This window comes from Protobothrops mucrosquamatus, unplaced genomic scaffold (assembly GCF_001527695.2).
Source record: "Protobothrops mucrosquamatus isolate PMUCROS unplaced genomic scaffold, P.Mucros_1.0 scaffold_99, whole genome shotgun sequence".
Classification (NCBI taxonomy): Eukaryota; Metazoa; Chordata; class Lepidosauria; order Squamata; family Viperidae; genus Protobothrops; species Protobothrops mucrosquamatus.
The window spans coordinates 734052-757332 of NW_015386175.1; the positions used below are offsets into that span (position 1 = coordinate 734052).

The 23281-nt window shown below is 38.6% G+C and overlaps 1 protein-coding gene across 1 annotated transcript in view; it reads left to right on the forward strand.

Annotated features, from left to right (window-relative positions):
- Window positions 1–23281, forward strand: part of BAIAP2 (BAI1 associated protein 2) — a 162260-nt gene that overhangs the window by 81538 nt on the left and 57441 nt on the right. The window contains exons 4-6 of the mRNA XM_015815118.1: window positions 10999–11060; window positions 11838–11909; window positions 12561–12698. Coding sequence (XP_015670604.1) covers window positions 10999–11060; window positions 11838–11909; window positions 12561–12698 — 272 coding nt within the window. The remainder of the gene's footprint in view (window positions 1–10998; window positions 11061–11837; window positions 11910–12560; window positions 12699–23281) is intronic.

Below are 23281 nucleotides of genomic sequence, written 5' to 3' on the forward strand. Positions count from 1 at the left end.
GTAAACGCTTGACAATAGACAATCTGGTAAATCTGTGATGGAGGTTAGATTTAAAACTGAAGACCTGTCGGCTCGCAGGCTTTGTCATGGTGCTAGTCTAGATGTAGGAAATGTTTAGAATCTCGTGGTATAAACAAAAGGGAGGAAAGATCTGGAGGAAAAGGAGGGGGATGTTCCTGTCCATCTGCTGAAGCCATTCCCTGCAAAAAAAATAAAATAGAGTAATTCTCCTTAAAATGGATCCTCTCTCTTTTTACAGGCAAATATATAAGAAAGCTACTCAAAATCAGTCCCTTCCACCTTTCTATAACTACACTGATTGAATGAGGCATTAATTTAGTACTGATCATTTTGGCCTTGCATCCAGATGTTGGCCCTGATTTTACCCAGATTATCTTTCTCAGCTCTAACAAGAATACAGCCACAACTGGAAAGGCCTGGGGGGGGGTGTCTGGGAATAATTTCACAATATAAATTGCATTTAAAAAAACCAATAACAAAAAAAAACAATGGCTGCAGAATACTTATAAAAATATGACATACACATTTCCAAACTGGAGATCTAATTAGGTGCTTCATGTAGGTAGCAGAACTGTGAGCTACAGTAATCCAAAACTGTTGTTGGTAGTTTCTCCCCAACAATCTTTTACCTGTTTACTCAGTACAGGTAGTCTCAACTTACAACCATTCCTTTAATGACAGTTTGAAGTTACAACAGCAATGACTGTTTTTCACCCTTACGACCATTGCAGCATCCCTATGGTCACATGATTAAAATTCTGAAGCTTGGCAACTGGCTCATATTTATGACGGTTGCATGTGATCATGTGATCACCTTTTGGAATTTTTTGACCAGCAAAGTCAATGACGGGCCAAATTCACTTAACAACCGTGTTATTATCTTAACAACTACAGTGATTCACTTAACAACGGTAGCAAGAAAGGTTGTAAAATGGGGCAAAAGTTACTGAACTGTGTTGCTTAGCAACAGAAATTCTGGGTTTAATTGTCATAAGTCAAGGGCCACCTGCAATAAACAGAGAGGTTTTCTTCTTCAAGCTGGTTGTTGTACGGCATAATGAAGAAAAAAAATCACCTGCACAGTTTATAATGAAAATGGAATGAAAAAGATTAGGCAGCTGTCTAGAGTAGGAAAAAAGAGAACTTGGGTTATACCAAAATTTTGTGGGGCAAAGAAGGATTTTAAAACCAGCATTTATTTGGGTGCATATTTAAGTGAGTCACATGGGAGCCTTTTAGCAGCTACAGTTAATATTCCAATTTTACTAATTGAAAAAAATGTCAGATTTTTTTTCTCTTTTTCATTCTTAATTTTATGAGGAAGCTGTGTGTTTTGCTTAATGCTGGAGAGGGAGGGAGAGAGAAACATTGACTTACTGCTCAACAACATTTGGAGAGCCACTAATTCCCTAGCCTGAATGCCTAATACAAAAAAGGTGCAGGTTGCAGTTAAAGATGAGGTAAGGAACAAGAGCTACTGTCCATTACACAAGCCAGCAGTAATTCAGTTTGTTCTCTGCAGTTTCTTAACCATGCTGGGTGGAGCTGCTAGGAATTAAGGTTAAGTAACATCTGAAGAGACATAGATTCCTTGCTGTTAGTCTCACCTAATTAAGTCTGCTTAATAATTCTACCACTTCGTCTTACATAATTTAATAAATGCAGAGGTGACCTAATGGGATGATTCCCATGGCTGAAGAATGTATTCTGAAGGAAGAGAAAAAATAGAAAGGAAGAGGAATTGCACTGTAAAATAAAAAGACCCAAAGTTAGTAAAACTGAAAATAACATCTAGGTTAAATAAGTCTAGCATAAATAAAAGCAATATTGTAGCTGATGTCTATCATCATCTAAGCAACCAAAGAAAGAATATTGATGAGGCTTTCCAAAAACAAATTGCAGATCTTTCAAAGAAGCAGAAAGTAGTAAAAATAGTCCTCACTTACCAACCACAGTTGGAATTGGTAACTCCATCACTAAGCAATGGGATTGTTAAGTGAAATGTCACATTAGTATGCCACTTTTATGATGTCAGTTCCACTATGGTTATTAAACAAATCACGATGGGTTATTAAGTGCAACATTAAGCGACCAACAACTTGTGACTTCCTGCTGGCTTCCCCTTTGACTTTGTCAGACACTGGCTGTAAGGTTGCAAATGGGGATCATGTGACTGCAGGATGCTATAACTACTGTAAACGCTCCCTAGTTGTAATGTGGCTATATCACAATCATGTCACTGTGGGGATGCTATGATAGCTACGATTCTGAGGAACAGTTGTTAAAGTTTTGTCAGTAGTATAACTTCACACAGTCATTGAACAAGGCAGTCAGTAAATGAGAACTACCTGTATTGAAGGGGAACTTTTAAATACCTGATTTCTGTTAGGAGACTTCTGAATATGGTGTCTTCAGGAAAGTTCAAGATTTGTAGTGTGCACAAGTTTCTCCTATAGAGGGTGAAAGAAGGCATAAAAGAATGCCTTTTTAAAAACTTGATACTAGCCAGAAGGGTCAACTTATCTGAATAATAAGATAGTAGTTGTAGCTGGAAACTAACTGTGCATAGCTGGAATTTTTGATTTTAAAGGAAACTGAATATAACTGAACACACTTGTGGTAGAATTCCCATGCTGGGAGTCCAAAGCCGCCCCTACTTCTACTGTCTTGGAGAGAGAGTAATTTTATCCTCGCCTTCTTCCCTAGCCAAACAAATTTTGTAATATTTTTATTGAGCTCCCCAAAAAACTTCTTGTCTAATGATATGGGGATTGTCTGAAATAAGTATAATAATTTGGGTAGAATATTCATCTTAATAGTCGTGATCCTACCTAAAAGTGATAATTGTAGCCTCCCCCATTTTTCCAAATCCTTCTTTATTTGTTGGACTAATACCATATAGTTATCTTCCTTTAGGGACGAACATCTCATAGTCAGCCATATCCCTAAGTATTTAATTTTTAAAAAAATTGGTAAATCCATTTCCTTTTCTAATTGTTTTTTCTGATTTGTTGTTAAGTTTTATCTGGTCTGGATAAGAGATTGGGTTAACTTAAATAACAGAAGAATCTTAACACTGGAAGGGCACGATTTACAGAAGGGGTGGCATGCCTTCATGTGGGATAAAGGAAACAGGACACATATTTCTATAGACATAAAATAAGAGATGCATTGTTACGAACCTGGGAGGATATAAGGAAAAAACACTATAGGAAAATTCCTGGTTGGCTATCCACCATGGAGGCAATGATCTACCCTAACATGTTAGATATAAGCAAAATGCCCAGATACTCAGAAATTTTAGATAAACAGGGAAAGCTCAAAAATAATCAGTTATTAAAAGAACAGGGAATATCTATCGATTGGTGGCCATATTTATAACTGCAATCTAGATACAAGAAAGACGTGGAAGAGTATGGAATTGACACGGAACCAAAACAACTAGACAAACTATTGATAGGCCCCGAAGGAAAATTAATATCCAAAATATACAATTATTTATTAGAATTTATAATAATAATAATAAAGTTGGAAGGGACCTCGGAGGTCATCTAGTCCAACCTCCTGCTCAGGCAGGAAACCCTATACCATTTCGGACAAATGGCTGTCCAGTTTCTTCTTAAAAACTTCCAGTGTTGGCACATTCACCGCTTCTGGANCCCCTCGTCCTTCTCTTTGTTAAACTAGACATACCCAATTCCAGCAGCCGTTCCTTATATGTTTTAGCCTCCAGTCCCCTAATCATCTTTGTTGCTCTTCTCTGTACTCTTTCTAGAGTCTCAACATCTTTTTTACATCGTGGTGACCAAAACTGGATGCAGTATTCCAAGTGTGGCCTTACCAAGGCATTGTAAAGTGCTATTAACACTTCACGTGATCTTGATTCTATCCCTCTGTTAATGCAGCCCAGCACTGTGTTGGCTTTTTTGGCAGCTGCAGCACACTGCTGGCTCATATTTAAGTGTTTGTGCACTAGGACTCCGAGGTCCCTCTTGCAGTTACTACTATTGAGCAAGGTACCCCCTATAGAGTAGAGGAGATGGTGAAAGAACCGATGATTGCATGGGCAAAAAACATAGGGCACAATATAGAATTAGAAGACTGGGAAAGAATTTGGAACAAAAATTACACCATAACAAAATCTGCTGCATATAAGGAAAATCAGTATAAAATGCTATACCACTGGCACTTAGCCCCAGCAAGCCCGGCGAAAATGTACCCGAATCAAAGCCCAAAATGTTGGAAATGTAACCATCATCAAGATACCTTCTTTCATGCTTGGTGGACGTGTCCCGAAGCAAAAAAATATTGGACTAAGATACAAGGGTGGCTACACGAGCTAACAAAATGCCAAATAGAATTAAACCTGGAAACATTTTTCCTGGGCATACTTAAAAAGAAATTTGACAGGAAAATAAGATATTTGATTCTACACACATTAACTGCGGCAAGAATTGCATTCGCGCAATACTGGAAAGAACGCAATATACTACCAGAGGGATTGATCATTCAAAAGATATATGAATGTGCCGAAATGGATAAACTCACTTTAGAATTAAAAGAAAAAGACGACTCGGAATTTTACGCGGTTTGGGAAAAATGGTATACATGGATAGATAATAGAAACAAAAATTGGAAATATACATAAGGTTATTGTGAGTTAGATACTGAATATATATAGTGTATATATTGTATAGAATGTTGATCCGAAGTATATAAAAATGACACAGTCTGCTGAATATGTATTAGAGTTGTATAAAGGAAAATGGTAATAAAAAATTAAATAAAAAAAATAACTGAACACACTTCTTGGATCTCAAGAAAATAAGAGTTCAATATACTAAAGAACAAAGACAACTAATATCTCATGGCAGGAGAAGTAATGAAAAAGGAGGTCAAGGTGGATGCGAGTTTCTAAAAAAAAGAAATACTAAAAATGCAATTGAAATATTCTAACGGGGGGGGGGGGCGAGGAAAACAACAGAACACACCAGTATAGCTGCAAAAAAGGCTTAGTGTAAATCTGAAACACATACTGTATACACACACAGGAAATAGAAATTGTGAAAAGTCACTGGGGAAGGTTAGCTATGTGTAACCTAGAAATGTAGAGCTGGTGGTAGGAAGCCAAAACTAACTGAATAACAAAAAGCTCTCCTTCAAATTTGTTAAAAATTTGATACTAGCCAGAAGGGACAACTTATCTGAATAATAAGATAATAGTTGTAGCTGGAAACTAACTGTGCATAGCTGGAATTTTTGATTGAATAAAAATGGCAAAATGTTAAGATGGAATAATAAAAAGGCAGAACTATTCAAATCCTGTTTTGCCTCAGTGTTTCCTGAAAAGACGCTTTGGATTCTACTAGGTAATTGCACCGAGCAGGATGAGTTGAAGCTTATGATTGATAGAAACTGTGATTGATAGAAAATTCAATTTAAATTTTATTATATTCTTATAGCAAGCAATCAGCAAGGTAAAAGAAAAAGAATAGAAAAAAGCCCTAGTAAATAAACAATGGAAAAGCATTCAAAGCAATCTATCTCAGTGATGGCGAACCTTTTAGAGACCGAGTGCCCAAACTGCAACCCAAAACCCACTTATGTATCGTTGGGTGCTGGGTGGGCGTGGCTCATTAGGTGGGCATGGCTGCGGTGCTCATGGCAGACTGGGTGGGCGTGGCCGGGGTGGGAAAAGAAAGGTCAATCAATTCCAACTTCGCGATCTTCCACGAGAAGTTGGAATTGATTGATTGATCTTTTTTCCCCAAAAATCTTCCTTTGTTTCCTTGAACGTGGCGGCGGCAGCAGATTGCAAAGGAGCAATGGCACAGGGCTGGAAGTCAAGTAAGGAAAGAAAGGCAATTTCTGGGGGGAGCAAGGATTTCTTTCCTTACCTGCCCCACTTGTTCCAAGGCCGCTTTCTGCTCAGACGCATTGCTCTTGCCAATGGCCCGACCGCCCACTTCAGTGCCCTCCCTCCCCAAACCTCCGGCGCTCCACCTGCTGCTTTGGTCGGCCTGCCGGCCCCCACCTCAACACCCAGCTCCCCACCGTCCAGCACGGCCACCCCGTGGCTGCAGGGGCTGGCCTGGCATGGGAAGGGCACGTGCCCCACCCTCCCATCACAATGCAGGGTAAGGTTGCCACCCCCGCCCAGATGCCCTCGCCTCCCCCAAGCGTTTTTTTTACTAACCTGCCTTTCAGCTGCATTCCGTTTTTCCGTTCGCTTCTCAGCCTTCGCCGCATGTTTGTGGGACTATTGTTTAAAAAAAAAAGTTCCATCAGACTTTCTAACTTCTTGAGATCTGGTGAGAAGTTAGAAAGTCTGATGGAACTTTTTTTTTTAACGATAGTCCCACAAACATGCAGCAAAGGCTGAGAAGCGAACGGAGAAATGGAATGCAGCTGAAAGGCAAGTTAGTAAAAAAACCGCTTGGGGAGGCAGGGGCGGGCGTGGCAACCTTACCCTGTGCGGGGATTGATGCAGGTTGCTCATGGACGGGACTGAAGGCCTAGGACTGGGGCGACGGCGTGCATGCCCACAGAGAGGGCTCTAGGTTCGCCACCACGGATTTATCTTATTTTCTACTACAGATTCCCTGCAGGAATCTTGTTACCAAATAACACATTTTTGCAATGTCAACAAGCAGGAAATCAACATAGAAAATATCGGATTGACTAGGGGTTGCTGTTAAGAGGAGAGAGATATAGTTTTGGCACAATATGTTATAAAACCTACAGTGTAAAAGAACTTATGTATTGATTCTATCTTTTGTATGCCACATGGATAGAGATGATAAGCCACAAGAAGATTGCAATATCTGCCCTATATCAATACTCCTAAAGCCCACGAGTAGTTTAGATCAGTCAGTGAGTAAAGATAGCCATATCTTTCTGATTAATTGTGCTAAAGCTGGGAAATCAGTTCAAATTATACTAAAACTCAATTCCAAGTACTTATTTAGCTATTAGGGTTTTTGCATGAGGCCAGCCAAGTTTATATAAAGTGGGAGAGAGAGGCCACATGAAAGTAAGGAACTTCATCCAAAGTAGATTGAAAGGTTTCACTTAAAGCAAAATAGAGCAATCAGGGGGGTGGTAGATGAATTTAAGCCAATAAATAAACATAACCAGCCAAGCTCTTGTATCTACTCTAATCAGCTCTGCTTCTAGCCTAAGAGCTGCATTCAAGACACGTTTGGGAGTACCAAATATACCAGCGGGGAATATCTCTTCACTCTAAATGTGTTTATATCTCTGTTAATCTAGAGTACTAAAAATACTTGCTGATGATCTGGCTGTACCTTGTATTTCTGAGAAATCCTGGAAAACAGATGAAGGGCTAGACAATTTGCAAAAGAACAAATGTCCCTTTCTTTAACACGCAGAAAAGAGAGGATTGGGGAAACTATAGATTAGTCAGATAATAACGCTATCTGGTATGTTTCTAAAGCAGATCATAAAACAATCATTCTATAAGGACCTTGAAAAAGTTGTGGTAATTACAGGTAATCCTCGGCTTACGACCATAATTGAGCCCAAAATTTCTGTTGCTAAGTGAGACAGTTGGTAAGTGAGTTTTGCCCCCATTTTAGGGCCTTTCTTGTCACAGTTATTAAGTGAATCACTGCAATTGTTAAGTTAGTAACACAGTTGTTAAGTGAATCTGGCTTCCCCCTTGATTTTGCTTGTCAGAAGGTCGCAAAAGTTGATTACAGGACCCTGCTACCATCATAAATATGTGTCAGTTGCCAAGCGTCTGAATTTTGATCATTGTGAATGTGGGGATGCTGCAATACTCATTAAGTGTGAAAAACAGCCATAGATCACTTTTTTCAGTGCCATTGTAATTTCAAACTGTCATGAAATGAATGGTTATAAGTCGAGGACTAACTGAACTAGAAATCACCATGAACTGATCACGAGCAAATGTTGTCAGACTGTTATTTTTTTAAATTGAGTCACTTTCTTAGTAGATTGTGAGAATGCAGTACGTATATCTTGATTTCAATGAAAACATTTAACAAAGGGGATTCTGATTAGCAGCTAGTTAAGTGTGCGCTGAATTTCATTAATAAATGAAGGCATTGCTGACTCAAAAGTCACACTGAAACAAAGTATGTATCTATAATACCACATCAATTTGGAGTGAGCTATTGATTTGTATAACAGGGTACAGTCCTGGGCCTTGCAGTTTCAACATTTTTATTAATGATTGAAGAGGTGGAGGCACAATTTATCAAGTTGACAGATCATACAACATAGTTAATGTTTTAAGAAATGGAAATTATTTTGAATCTTGATAGATGAGGGAAACATGCTAAAAATAACAGAATGAAATTTAACAGAGCAAGGTTCTTCACAATGGAAATAGAAGTCCAATATATTGGTACAGAGTTAGATATTATTTTTCTTTAAAGAAAAAAAGATGCCTCTTCAATTATGTTATGGAATCGAACAGTTCCAAAAACATTGACTATACTGTTTGAAAATTCATTTATCTTCCTGCTTTGACAGACAATATTTTAATTCATATCAGTAGTCCATTAGTGAAAAATGGGTATCTATAATAATTCTTTTAAGCAATTTTTATATCTGAAAAATTAAAATTATTTTATATTAAAATATTATAAACACTACAGATATAGCCAATTAGAAAGATGTATTTCAATATACATTAGTTGATTCAAAGTCATATTATTGGTTCTGATCTACAGTGTGATGACCAAGCTAAATTTCTTATGGTAACTATGTAACTAAATTCACATTAATTAAAACAAGTCTTTAAGTCAGGACATTCAAGCTCTTTATTCCAGGAGTGGCATAAAGTATCTCCTAAAACTTCTTTCAGCTTCCAATAAAAACATTTTTTTTTATTTAGGAGCCATTGTTAATCCTACCCGAGTGCTCTAACCTCTAGAGCAGGGATAGTCAACCTTGGCTCTGTTATGACTCGTGGACTTCAACTCCCAGAATTCCTGAGCCAGCTAAGCTGGCTCAGGAATTCTGGGAATTGAAGTCCACGAGTCATAACAGAGCCAAGGTTGACTACCCCTGCTCTAGAGGGTTAAGAACAGACATATAGTTTCCAGATCATGGGAAGTAATTACTATATTCTGTGTTTATCAGACCTATCTTACATCTTGCATTTGGTCTTAAGCATTGATAAGGAATCAGACAAACAGACAAGTTGAGGAAAGGGAAAGTAGGATGATCCAAGTTTTATAGAGGCTAGGAAGAGAGGTTGCAGAAATAGGGTATACTTAACTTTGAGAGGATGGAGAAGATAAATAGCTCATTTCAAACATCTGAAAGAATGCCACATAGAAGAAGCTCCATAATCTCTTCTCTATCCTGTCAAAGTGCAGAACATGGAATAATGGAGTTAAGTTACTGGAAGACAAATTCTAATTGATTGGTAGAAAAAAAAATATTCCTAGCAGGAAGAGTAGCAGTGGAACCAATAGTGTAAGAAAGGAAATGGATATGTTCAGGGTCAGATTAGATAGTCATCTGTTTGGAATGCATACATTTGAGTTCAGAGGCGATTGGATTCAATACCCAAATTGCCCCCTATCCAACTATGCCTGTATAAATGTGTGACAAATCATACAGGATTTTCACCACATCAATACTTGGTGTGCTCTTCCCACATTCTTATATTATTTTGTTGAAAATACCATGGGAAGAATTTTGCAGATCTCCAGAAATGGATCATTTCTTTGTGAGATTTTTTTAAAGTGAATTCTTGTCAAGACTTACATGTAATTCAAATGTATTTTATTGGATTTTTTTCATTTCACCGACTGCAAATTCTATTTGGCAACCTTGCCATCCATCCATCCATCCACCCATCCATCCACCCAAAACATCTGCAGAAATATTTGTATTTATTTTCATGAACAGGTCTAATGTACACATCAGATCTATCTGCACATTTTTGCAAGCATTTTTATATATACTTTTTCCTAAAATTAACATTTTGGTACATAGTTTCCCCAGTGCTCAATTTTAAGCATGTTGTTCAATTGTAAACAAAATAACAAAATTCCAGAATGCACATTTTGATAGTTACTAGTTTTCAGGTTGCCCTGTATATTGCAACGTTCCAATATTTATATAAATTACGCCCACCTTTATAAAGGTATTATGCTAGTGTTGCTGCTTCAGACTTTTTTTTCTCCTTAACTGGAATATAATTAGCTAGCAATAGCTTTTATCAGAGATTGGAGATATTTCCATAGCAGATGTGCATATATTTGAAAGGAGCCACTATTCTTTAAAAGGCAACTGGTGTCAAATAGCTCCTGCTAAATGGGGGATGCACGTGGAGGGGAACAGTGGCAGATGCCTTTTATTTAGCAAAACTTTAAAGGGTTACCTTTCTAGATCTTTTTTCTCTGGGAGTGAGGCCCATGTTGATTCTATGTCTCCTCTAAGAAAATTCATTTGCTTGAAGATCTGAAAGAGAGGTTCCAAGGGAATAAATAATTTGCAAAAAAACTGTGTTGCCTTTATTGCCTCTCTTGGGAATTCACCAATAAACACAAGGCACAAGATCCTTAGCTATTGCAGTGTTTGGAAAGGAATGACCATCTGCTAGCCTGAGCAAAACATGCACTGGATGCAGTCACATATAACACTAAACAAGGACATAAATCATGGCTTGTTGATCAAGCCAGAATAGCTTCAGTTGCATATTACACTACATTTTACAGTGCTTATTGTAATACACCAGCCAGGCATCAAGGATCAACATCTGCTTTTCCTGTCTGGATGCCACTGTTGTATATTCACTTCTAATCTAAATTAGTCTTAAATAAATCCTTGAAATAAGCTTCCCTTGTTTCAAATTTCAGTAAAGGGAAACCGTTACTAAGGCTGCAGTTGGGATCGAGGGGAAGAGAAGGTTGATACAGAACAATCCCTTGGATTTTTTATTTAGTCTCTCTTCTTTTGTCTCACTTTTTCCAGGGGATGTTCTGTTCCAGATGGCTGAAGTCCACAGACAGATTCAAAATCAGTTAGAAGAGATGGTAAGCACTTGTGTTGTTATTAACTTGTCTTTTTGCAGAGCCTGGCTAAGGGGCAGCCTGCAGAGCTTCTGATACACGTGGATTTAAAATTGAAACACATCTGCTGTAGAATAGCTGCCAAGTCCTGTAAGTAAGAATAGGGACCTCAGTTGAATAAATTGTGGGCCAAACAAGTCATGTGCTGACTTTTGAAATGTCCAAGAAATCATGGCTCTGACTGGTTTCAAGTAGCTTCCTGCTGAATTAGAAGAGGTATATCCTTAATTATGCCTTGACCTACTGTATAAGTAGAGTGGTAAAGTAAGCTTTACTCAAAAGAATAAGAAATAGAGATTTTGCATAGAAATATTTTGAATCTCAGCCTACTGGGGAAGTCTGTTAACAGATGACCTGCATGCCTCCTCTGTCTTCTGTCCAGCTACTAACTAGAAATGAGAAACTTTTATTTTTATGTCTTATGTTTCTTTATTTTCAAGGCAGAATTGAATCAAGTAATCTCCAGCTAGAGAATATCTTCAAAAATTATCCTCTAAAGTAGAAAGCAACCATGCTACTTACAACTGTTCATTGCTTGTTATTCCAATTATCCATTATTGCTTCATTGCCTTACAATCCAAATTTAACACACACACACACACACACGCCATTCTGTTTTCCATTATCATGTCCACTTGTAAATGATCTGTTTGGTATCTTAATGTAGATTATTTGTCTTTACTTAGAGTTTTCTTCTTATGATCAATATTAATATTTATGCTGCTTCTGCTTACTTCTCAGCTGAAGTCCTTCCACAATGAACTACTAACACAGCTTGAGCAGAAAGTAGATCTAGATTCACGGTATCTAAGCGTAAGTAACAAGGAACTTTTATTGAGTGTAAATTGGATTAGTAGCTGTGTAGTTATTAACATGGCATTATGAAGCTAGTTGATAGTGAGCAAAACTGTAAACTTTGCTTATAGTTGGGATGAGTTTACAAGGACTGGCAGGTGCCTTAATCTGTTTTTGCAAGGTGCAGATTAAGAGAAGAATATTCAAGATCATTTGAATAAGCATTGGAATAAGTGCTTAAGAAAAAAAAACATTTATTCAAGATCATTTTATTCAGAGAAATTATGCTTTCATTATTGCATATTTGTAAGGATGCTCATGGTTTAAATTAAATCCATAGGGATTCTCATTTAATTTTTTAAAAAAGGAGATTCACATAGCCTTGGGGGAGAAAAGGGCTGCACTGTGTATTGCATTGTGTATTGGAATTGGAGTCCAGGACTCATGGGAAATGCTTTCTTGGCATGTCCCAAAGGAAGACAGCTTTTGTTTCTAATCAATGCACCTTCATTCAAAACATGTCCTCTACAGCAGGTGTGAGGTTGAGACCTTTCTGCTTGTAGGAAGCATATAAACTATGCTCATTACCCACAGGGGAAATCTCTGCCCATGTCTTCAGCCTATTATTATTTCAGCTACTCAGCACTCCCACACATCTTCCATGTTCAGGCTGCACTAAAGAAGTACCAGACCGAGCAAAGGAATAAAGGGGACTCGGTAGAGAAATGCCAGGGTGAATTGAAGAAGCTTCGAAAAAAGAGCCAAGGAAGCAAAAATCCTCAGAAGTATTCGGAGAAGGAGCTGCAGGTAGGCCTCTGGGTGAAAAGCTGGGGTGGGACATCATCTAATTGGGGTTGTGTTTGGTAGGTTGACATTACTATTATGGGTTGGCCAATGGCAGATGGAAGCTAATTTCGGTGGAAGTCATTGGCGTTGGCTTTGAACCCCCTTGTATGACAAAAGCCAATATGGCCATAAGAATATAAAACTTCAATCCTTTACACAAATCCTTGGGAGTAAATTTGATTCTGGTCAGTGGAATTTTTTTCTAAGTTACCAATTTCGATTGCAGATCTTCAACTTTGGATAGCTTCACTTTATTCTTTATGACATATTGACTAAAAGGTGAATATATAAATCCTGACATTCTATTGCTTGAAGAATTTTATCTGCTGATAGTCTGAAGATTGGTAACTGATATGGTCCTTGATATTTAAGAGTCCACTGAATTTTAAAACCAAAAACTGTTTGTGTATATAATGCATCACATAGTGTGAAACCGATTCTTTCTCAATTCTTATATTTACCAAGGTTTGCTGAAAACTACTGATGTACTTTTCAGGCTTTCTGAATTTAACCTTTGCTATTTTGGTAAACTTCTAAGCAATGATTCAAAAGTTGATCCAGGTTTTCTTGCCTTGTTAACATTGTGGCAACAATATCTGGTACTTCTATCTGCAGTAGCTACATATTCAACTCTAGAACAGGATTCATGGGTTCAGCTTTATATTACTACAGAGTATAGATTGAGGGGGAATTAAATCATTATTCCTGTGTGGACTGTCTGCATTATAAGCCTTCTTAGGGTTAGGAGAAGCTGTGGTAGAATTTCTAAGGAGGAATTTGAGACCCAAGGAGAATAAATGAAAAGCTACAAGTACAGGAGATTTAGAAAACCGAATGGCAGCCAAATCCTGTCACACAGCATTAATCAAACTAATGCCTTGAGTGCAGAGAGCTTCAATCTGAGGCCTACAACCATAGGCCTCTTTAGTACTGACAGGCCAAGCTACAGCACTGACTAATATTAGAGGGTGGGAGTTGTTGTTGGATATTTTTTATTTATTAAATTTCTACACTGCCCATCCCACCTAACTGACTCTGGAGGGTTTACAAACAACCATATTCACAATGCAAGCTTAATCCTATCATTCTTTTGATTGGTTTTAATGAGCAAATGTGGTAATCTGCATTTATTTTTTGTTTGAAGACTATACCTAAAAGAATAAAAATTTGCACCCCGAAATGAAATTGTTATTGCCATTAGATAATTTAATTTATTAAATGTAAATGCCGCCTAACTGCAAGCAATTCTTATTGCTTGGGTTAATTTGCAGATTCAAAGACACAGGGGAAAGGGTTTAGTTGCCAGTTACCAAAATGGTACATGTTTTGTTTTCAAAACAAAGGGAAAATAAATAAACTTTAGAATTTGTGAGTTCAAATTCCACCAAGCCGGGCACTGAAATTTAGGAGGTAAATGATAAAGATGTTCCATAATCTGTATTTAGGATGTTCAGCATCACAGAGCATGTCTGTGCAAAAGTTATCCGTCGTGCCTCATTTCTCTTAAGTCCAGAGGCAAAGGATGAACCCCTCGAGATATGCTAGAACTGTTATATCTCATCCTAGTCTTATGAAGTCACTTATGAAGTTATCTAAGCCATTGTGCATGATTACTACTGTTCATGGAGCATGTCTGTAAAGATGTCAGATGAGCAGCCCTTTGGTGTTTTCTAAGTTTCTAGATGCAGGTATAAGAAATAATTGCTAGGTGATCTGTATAAAGAGTATGCCAAGAACCATGTTATTGTGTGAAAAAAAAATAAAAGTTTCTCAATCCTAATTGGCAGTGTGCCCTGGAAAGAGCTGCTCAAGAGAAGGAGCAGAGTTTTATTTGCAGTTGCCTCTCAGGTTGCCTTGAGCTATTTGATTGCAGAATGAAGTGCAAAAATAATAGATAAACTTCAGAATATTCAGAACTAGTCATTTTGGCTTAACCTGAGTGACAACAGTGAACTTTCATAATGCTTTTTCTTTGGCATGATTACTTTTGATTAAATAAAATATTCTCTTTATCTTGTACTTTTAGGTTTACTTGCTTAATTTATTTGCAATAGGTATTCCAGTTGTTTTCAGAAACTGGGGAAAAAAGGAAATAAGCTAAAATTTGAACTCCCACACTCTCTAGGAGGAACAGATATTTCATATTCTCTGTTCAGATAGTGTTTGACTTGATCAGTCAAGCCTTCTTAGCTCTGTCAGAGCAGAAATTTCAGAAATATGTTTCTGAAGGAAAAATTTCCCCAAAAGCATTAGTGTGTGACCTCTGTTTAAATTTCCTGGGACTACGTCCCTGTATTGAAGCCTATTCTTACACCAGGGGTGTCAAACTCAATTTCATTGAGGGCCGCATCAGCATTGTGATTGCCCTCAGGGGGCCGGGTGTGTGTGGCCAGAGTGGGTGCGGCCTACTGGGTGGGCGTGGATGGAGTGGGTGTGGCTTACTTGGTGGGTGTGGCCAGCTCTACATCATTCGTGTCAAGGGTGCCTGTGGGGCCCTGGGCAGGAGTGGGATAGATCTGAGGGTCTCTTGCAGAAGGGGGTGGGACCGGGGCAAGTGCCAAGGCATGGTCCACTGGAGGAGCCTCACTGTTCCTCTCAGGCCATGCGGGGGGGTGTCTTATGGAGCTAAGACTGAATGCGTTTCAGCATAGAGGGCCACCACAAAATTGTACATTGGCTCCCACCTGGCCTGGGCCAGGGCCAAGGCAGCGGGGGCCGTTCCCTCACTGTTTCCAGGATGGCATCGCAGGCCACATGAAACCACTTCGCAGGCTGCATCCGGGCCCCGGACCTTGTGTTTGACATGTCTGCCTTACACCCTTCTGAAGACTGTAACAGCACAGCCGCTTTGTTTCATGGGCAGTTCCAGCATTGATGAAATGTTGTCCATGTGTGCATAGGCAGATAATTGTGGACAATGTTCAAAAGAGACACCTGAACCCTTTCAGAAGAAAAGTCTGCTTTAACGGTTTGAAAAGAAGTACAGGTAATCTTCGACTTACCACCATAAATGAGCCCAATATTTCTGTTGGTAAGCAAGACATCTAAGTGAGTTTTTGCCCCATTTTACGACCTTTCTTGCCACAGTGAATTGCTGTGGTTGTTAAGTTACTAACATGTTTGTTAAGTGACGCTGGCTTCCTCATTGACTTTGCTTGTCAGATGGTTGCAAAGGGAAATCCCATGATCCCCAGACACTGCAGCCATCATAAACACATGTCAGTTGTCAAATGTCTGAATTTTGATCATGTGACCAGGGGGATGCTACAACAGTTGTGGGGAAAAGGGTCATAAGTCACTTTTTGCATTGTCATTGTAACTTCAAATTGTCACTAAGTAAATGGTTGTAAGTTAAGCATTACCCATACTTGGTTTGCATTAATACACGTTTGTAGAAGTCCTTTGCACAGCGCAGCCTCTAATCTTCTTCTATACTTTAGAAGGAAAAGGGGGGGATATAGTACTTCTTGCACTCTCGCTTTATTTTTAAAACTTTCCTTGCATGAAAAATCAGAAGAATGTCTCCTATCTTTTTGTGCAATTAAAAAATGGATGATAGCAAGTAATGGGAGTTCTCTACCTAAGCTGGGCTCTTGACGTTGTCCATCCTGCTCAAATAGCAGGAGGCTGGATCTGACTTTTCAGCTCAACCCATTTCATCGATTCCTCAGCCTTGATCCATAAGACAGGGGTAGCAAAGAACACTGCCAAGAAGGTTGTAAAAATAAACCCACTCGTGTTAGGGTTTACTTTTAAATGCAGAGTTGTCCTTGTGATGTAAAACAGACTCCAAACTTAGAAGCCCAGTTTTGGAGCAGGCATCCTAATTGTTTTCTGTAGGAATATCCAGATAAGTGAATCCTTAAGCCTGATCTACAAAATGGATCAAGTGAAAAACATTTTCATCACAAAATTCTAATGTGCACCACAGTTGAAGGACTTATCAATTATAACAATTTTCCAGTGAGAAACATTTGTGTTTGGGTGAGTTGGCCACCTGCGTTAACATTTGGTGACAATTGACATCCAGCAGGAAAAGTAATTTTCAGCTATGAAATTTCACAGCTACTTTAAGGAACAGCTTAACACTTGGACTATTCAGATACTAATGTTTCAACACCAATTCTTTACGTATTTTAAAAGATTTAAATATTTGCAGTTACCCAAAGCACCCTAAAATTTCCCATAAGCTTTTGTACATTTGATGGGTGTTTTGTTGTTTTTTTTTTGAGTGGGAAACTAGTCTTTTCTCTGAAATTATGCTTCTTACTTTGTTGGATAGAATGTATGTATGATTTATAATGGTTTCAGGATATGTGATACTTTTTTTTTTTTGCTTTACGCCATTCTGAGATGGGTAGCCATATAAAGCTGATAAATAAATAAATAAAACAAATGTAAATTGTAGACTAAAGTAGAAAAAAACGTTCCCATTGCAAATCCATAGGTGCCACACGTATGCTCTAGAGCAGACATCTGAAACTCGCAACATCACATGGCGTCGCACGACGTATCTCGACTTTTTCCCCATTGCCGGCAATGGGGTGGGCGTGGTTTTGGCGTGACGCATCCGGGCCATGGGCTGGCAGTTTGACATGCCTGCTCTAGAGGGATAAGAGGCATTTGTTGGAGCAGAGTTCAAGCAGATGGAAGGCCGCAGAGGAAGGAGAAAGAAAATACCCTTGTATGAGCAGGGTGCCTTCAAGTAACATTGGATATAGTCCCTGTTATTGTATTTCAATGTGTATTTCTGGAAGAGTAGACTAGCAAGTAGACTAGCTGGCTACTTCCCCCAAATAACCAGAAGAATTAGTGAAGGATAAATGAAAACATATTTAAGAAATAGACATCACGTCATATATGGCCCATATAGGAAGTTGCTTTTCTATATTTACCCAAAGGTTTACTAGGATATAGCTTAAAGTTTATTTCAGTGTTGAGATTCTAAAATAGGACTATTTCCAGGACTTGTTATACAGAACAATGCCATTTCCTGAGCTGCTTAATCAGAACTCACATACAGTATCTCTGATAAGGATGAAATAAATTTAGAACTTGCACCCATAACTTTCAGGTGACTTTAAACCCAGTCTTTAAACAAACACTGTGGGCAGATGGCTAATTTTTAATAATAATAATAATAATAATAATAATAATAATAATAATAATAATAATAATAATAATAATAATAGTAGTAGTAGTAGTAGTAGTAGTAGTAGTAATAATAATAATAATAATAATAATAATAATAATAATAATAATAATAATAATAATAATAATAATAATAATAATAATAAAGTTGGAAGGGACTTTGGAGGTCATCTAGGCCAACCCCCTGCTCAGGCAGGAAACCCTATACCATTTCGGACAAATGGCTGTCCAGTTTCTTCTTAAAAACTTCCAGTGTTGGAGCATTCACCACTTCTGGAGGCAGGTTGTTCCACTGGTTAATTGTTCTAACTGTCAGGAAGTTTCTCCTTAGTTCTAGGTTGCTTCTCTCTTTGGTTAGTTTCCACCCGTTGCTTCTTGTTAAAATACCGTGGCCAAAGAATCTCGTCTAAATTGACAGGGGGAAAAGATACAAATCCATTAGATCTTTCCCCACTCATATTTGATGCTAAATGATAATATGGGTAAAATAACTATGAGCACATTTTTCTCTCTGTATGAATTATAAATAGAATCCTAATGTAATCTAGGGCGCTCTTCCCCAACCTGTCCAGAACTATTAGGATCATAAATTCCGGATTTCCTAAGAACCCATAAGAATATATTGCTAAAGGGTGGATGTTTGATATTGGAACATTTTGCTTTCTGGGAATCTGGGAGTTGTAGTACTAGCACAAAGAGGGGACCAAATGTGGACAACTGGCTGACAGTGGCAAAGGTTGTGCTAAGTCAACATTTTTTCTCCCTACAAACATTTTTTTTACACTAGAAATATGTATTTTCTTTAAAAAAATGCTTTTGTCCATTGAGCCCAGCTTACGACCACAATTGAGCCAAAAATTTCCATTACACAGCAAGATAGTTGTTAAGTAAGTTTTTGCCCCATTTTACAACCTCTTTTGTCACAGTTGTTAAGTGAATCACTGCAGTTATTAGTAACAGGGTTGTTAAGTGAATCTGGCTTCCCCATTGATTTTGCTTGTCAGAAAGTCACAAAAGGTGATCACATGACCCCGGGCCACTGTAGCCATCATAATAATAATAAAGTTGGAAGGTATCTTGGAGGTCATCTAGTCCAACCCCCTACTCAGGCAGGAAACCTATGCCATTTCAGACAAATGGCTGTCCAGTCTCTTCTTAAAAACTTCCAGTGTTGGAGCATTCACAGCTTCTGGAGGCAGGTTGTTCCACTGATTAATTGTTCTAACTGTCAGGAAATTTCTCCTTAGTTCCAGGTTGCTTCTCTCTTTGGTTAGTTTTCATCCGTTGCTTCTTGTCCTGCCTTCAGGTGCTTTGGAGAATAGCCTGACTTCCTCTTCTTTGGGGCAGCCCCTGAGATATTGGAACACTGCTATCATGTCCCCCCTAGTCCTTCTTTTCATTAAACCAGACATACCCAGTTCCGGCAACCGTTCCTTATATGTTTTAGCCTCCAGTCCACTAATCATCTTTTTTGCTCTTATACATGTCATAAACACATGTTAGTTAACAAGCATCCAAATTTTGATCAGGTGACCATGGAGGTGCTGCAATAGTCATAAATATAAAAAACAGTCAAAAGTCTTTTTTTCCCCCCAGTGCCATTATAACTTCAAATGGTCGCTGAACAAATGGTAAGTCAAGGACTGCCTGTAATGTCTTCTTGCGTGAAACATGGAATCGCTCTGTGATAAGAGTCCTATAACTGGTATTTTATACAAATGAAAGGATTATTTACTTAAATTAAATCACAAGTTGCACCAGATGAGCTGTCCTGAAATAGTCTGGAAATATTTGATTTAAAAAAGAGCTTTGGTTTTGGAACAGCTTGGTTTTCAGTTCAGTATATCCAAGATACTTGAAACTGCCCAGGTTGCACTTCAAAAAAACAGCTTGGCACTCAATTCAGGTTGTTTTATGAAATTTCATACTTGAAACAGTTCAACATTAAACATTTGCATACTCTCTGATCTTGGTTTGATTCTGTACTGATTTCACACACACCCCAACCACTTCCATTCAAGCATGTCTGATTCTTGGAGACTGCTTGGACAAGTCCCTGCCGTTTTCTTGGCAAGATTTTTCAGAAGTGGTTTGCCACTGCCTTCTTTCTAGGGCTGAAAAATAGAGACCAACTCAAGATCATCTGAGCTGGATTCAAGCCTAAGGTGGGACTAGAATTCCCAGACTCCTGGTTTCTATTCTGATGCCTTAACCACTACATCAAACTGGCACTGTACCGATTTCCAAATACCGGTAGCGCACGACAAGCAATTGTGCTGCTTTTTGTGTGTATTCCCCAAACCTCTTTGATGTGCATCGGTTGCCTAAGGATTATATATCTTTATTTAAAAATGTGCTTGTTTATGAAATTTATTTGGCTGTCCCACTTTGTGACTCTAGGAGGGTTGCAGTAAATAAGCAAAATAAGCAAAAACAAATAGACAATTCAGTTAAAATGAAAGTAAACCATAGTTGTTTCCTTTCTTTGGGTGGGACACCCCAGCCACAGCATCAGAGGAAAAAGACAGGATTTTAATTCCTTTTTAAAAGGAATTAAATTTTAATTCCTGACTGGTTGGGGCCAGTCAGAGCGAGAGGGTGATTGTCTCGGAGAGCAGGTGCCACAGTAAGTGACTGGTTAGGGCAATGAGTAACTGGGTGTGCTCCTAATTATTAACAATGAAGGTAAAGACAGGGTTTCATTGCCAACCTGCTACAGCAATGCCATCCTGTGTGTCTTCTGATCTTTCACTAACACCCTTTCTTTTTTCCTATGGAAGTGTGGTTGTATAGTTGACAGTAGTTATTTTAAAAACAACGCCACTCCCTTTCTGGCACAAGACTCCACACAGATGCTCTGAGCTTATGGAACTTTTTCAGTTCTTCCTAAAACTGGCAGAAAGCAACTATGGATTTAGGCTGTCAATATAAATGGGGGACTGCTGATACTGGAGGCAGCCTAAGCCCTAAATGTCTTTGTTTGGCTTTACGTTAATTTTGAATACTTTCACCCCCTCCCACCCCGTCCAGTTGGCAAAAAATGTTATATACCTGTCCAGCCACGCTCTCCCTACTATTGAGAGAGAGAGGGGAAAAAAACCCAATCTATTTGCAGAAAAGTCATATGTTACTACTTAGGAAAAATCCTAGACTTTGCTTTAGTAGACATGTTTATTTAACTGGCGGTTAAACATCCACGATTCAGATACTGGGCAATCTTTTGTTTTGATATTTTGGGACCCCAGGAAGTTTAAAAGCTGTTTTTGTACACTGCCATTGTTTGCAGAATGTAACATTTTGTCATTGTCCTGAAGCATTAAGGGGAAAAAAAACCCTTGCTTTATGAAAAAAGACAATGGCTGCTCTGATGATGAGGTTGAATAAATATCCAAACTTCAGTTTGTTTTATGCAAGCCTAACATATCAAAAACCTAACAGCTGTTCTCTGGTTGTTTTGCTAGGTCATATGAAAATTTCAGCAAGCCGTGTTACTTCAAAAGGATTATTGTCCTTAAACATAACTTTGAAATTGCTATTCCAAATAGGAATGCCATTTTAGGAAATCATGTCCATGTGCCTGAAATTTATAGCTTATGTAAACTTCAATACATTGTTTATTGCAGTGAGGCTTGGATCATCATTTGAAGGAAAACTCTTTAGCATCATAGAATTATACCAATTTTTTGTTTCTATGGAATTTAATAGAGTTGGAAATAAATTTACTACTGTGTGAGAATATTTATTCTCCAGTCTAGAATTTAGTATTCATTTGTTCCCTGGTATATGTATTTTTCCCCCTCTGGATACTACCTAGATCTAAGATCTATTTCAAAATGAACCACAGCATAATCTTTGGATTATATGTTCATTCATCTTCATCCTCTTGGGTGGATCACTCTGTTTCATTTGGGAACTAAACCTTGACAGATTTCTCTGACATACCTAGAAGAAATGAACATTAGTCACAGTGGAACAGTCTTGTTTCTTTCCTTTAAATCTACCTGAACCAATCGCTCGTAAACAACATATTTCCCCATGAGGAGAAATAATATTGCAAGACGTTATCTTATGATAACATTATTTTGTACTATACGGTTGTTCAAAATACATGACATTATTTTGAAGATGTTGAAGATAGATAAGTAATTTTTTATCTTTAGATGATGGTGAAGGACAAATATATCCAATTTATTACAATTCTTGTCTTTTACAAATAGTCCTCACCTACCAACCACTCATTCAGCAACCATTCAAAGTTGCGAGGGCGCTGAACGAGTGGTACTTAACAACCAGTCCTCAAAGTTCCTGCCGTCTCACTGCCCCTGCAGTCACATGATCACAGTTTGGGCACATGGCAGCCAGTTCATACACTTAGGAAAGTTGCAGCATCCCAGGTCACATGAGCTCCATTTGCAACCTTCCCCGCCAGCTTCCCACAAACAAAGTGGGGAAGGCCGATAGGGAAGGCCACAAGTCCCTCTGGTAATTCCAACTCACCTTGGCCTTCCAGTGGTTATACCCCTCCTGCACCATGCATCCCCTCCCAGTCTTTCTGTGCTTGTGTTGATCTCTGCCAGGCCATCCAAGCCCACCTCTGCCCTCCCCCAACTCGTGTGCGCCTACATTAGCTCTCCCAGGACCTCTACTGATCTCCCCAACCCCAGCGGCACTTTTCCACACCCGACAGCAGCCCTGTGCTCCTTATTTGGGAAACCTGCTGTGGGGTGGCAATGGGATTGCTGGTGGTAAGCAATGCCGTCACTTGACACTGTGCTTTACAACCACACCACTTAGTGACCAGGCAGTCGTGGTCCCAGTTAACATCATAACCCAAGGATTATCTGTGTTACCTTTAGCTATTTCAGTATTTGTTGTTGTTCAGTCACTAACTCTTGCCCAACCACATGGACCATAGCACATCAGCCTCCCCCCCATTCTCCATTGTCTCCTGGAGAGTTTCAGTATTTCAGTATTACTAAACATAATATTCTGGACCTTTCTATCCGTGAAATTACTAACAGGTAGTTTAGCTTGGTCAGAGCAGCTCTTTGGTATCAAGTCCCTTAATGGAGTGTGCATAACAATGGACAGATGATGACAGCTCACAAAGGAATATTATACTCTATTGAGACATATTGTCAAGCACATTTAGAAACAAACAGATCCTTCTAGCACAGCCCAGACTCAAGCTATGATGCTAATTCTTAAGGCGATTTATTCAATTTGTTCACAGAGTGACGACTTTTATACCCTGATCTTGTGTGTGATTTACTCAGAAGTAAATAAAGCTTATGCCCAAAGCCATAAAATCAGTTGTTTCATCAGGAAGGTCTTTCATTGTCTAGCAATTTGTATGGTTTATATTTTCTAGTTATTTTTCTGCCCTGTTGGGT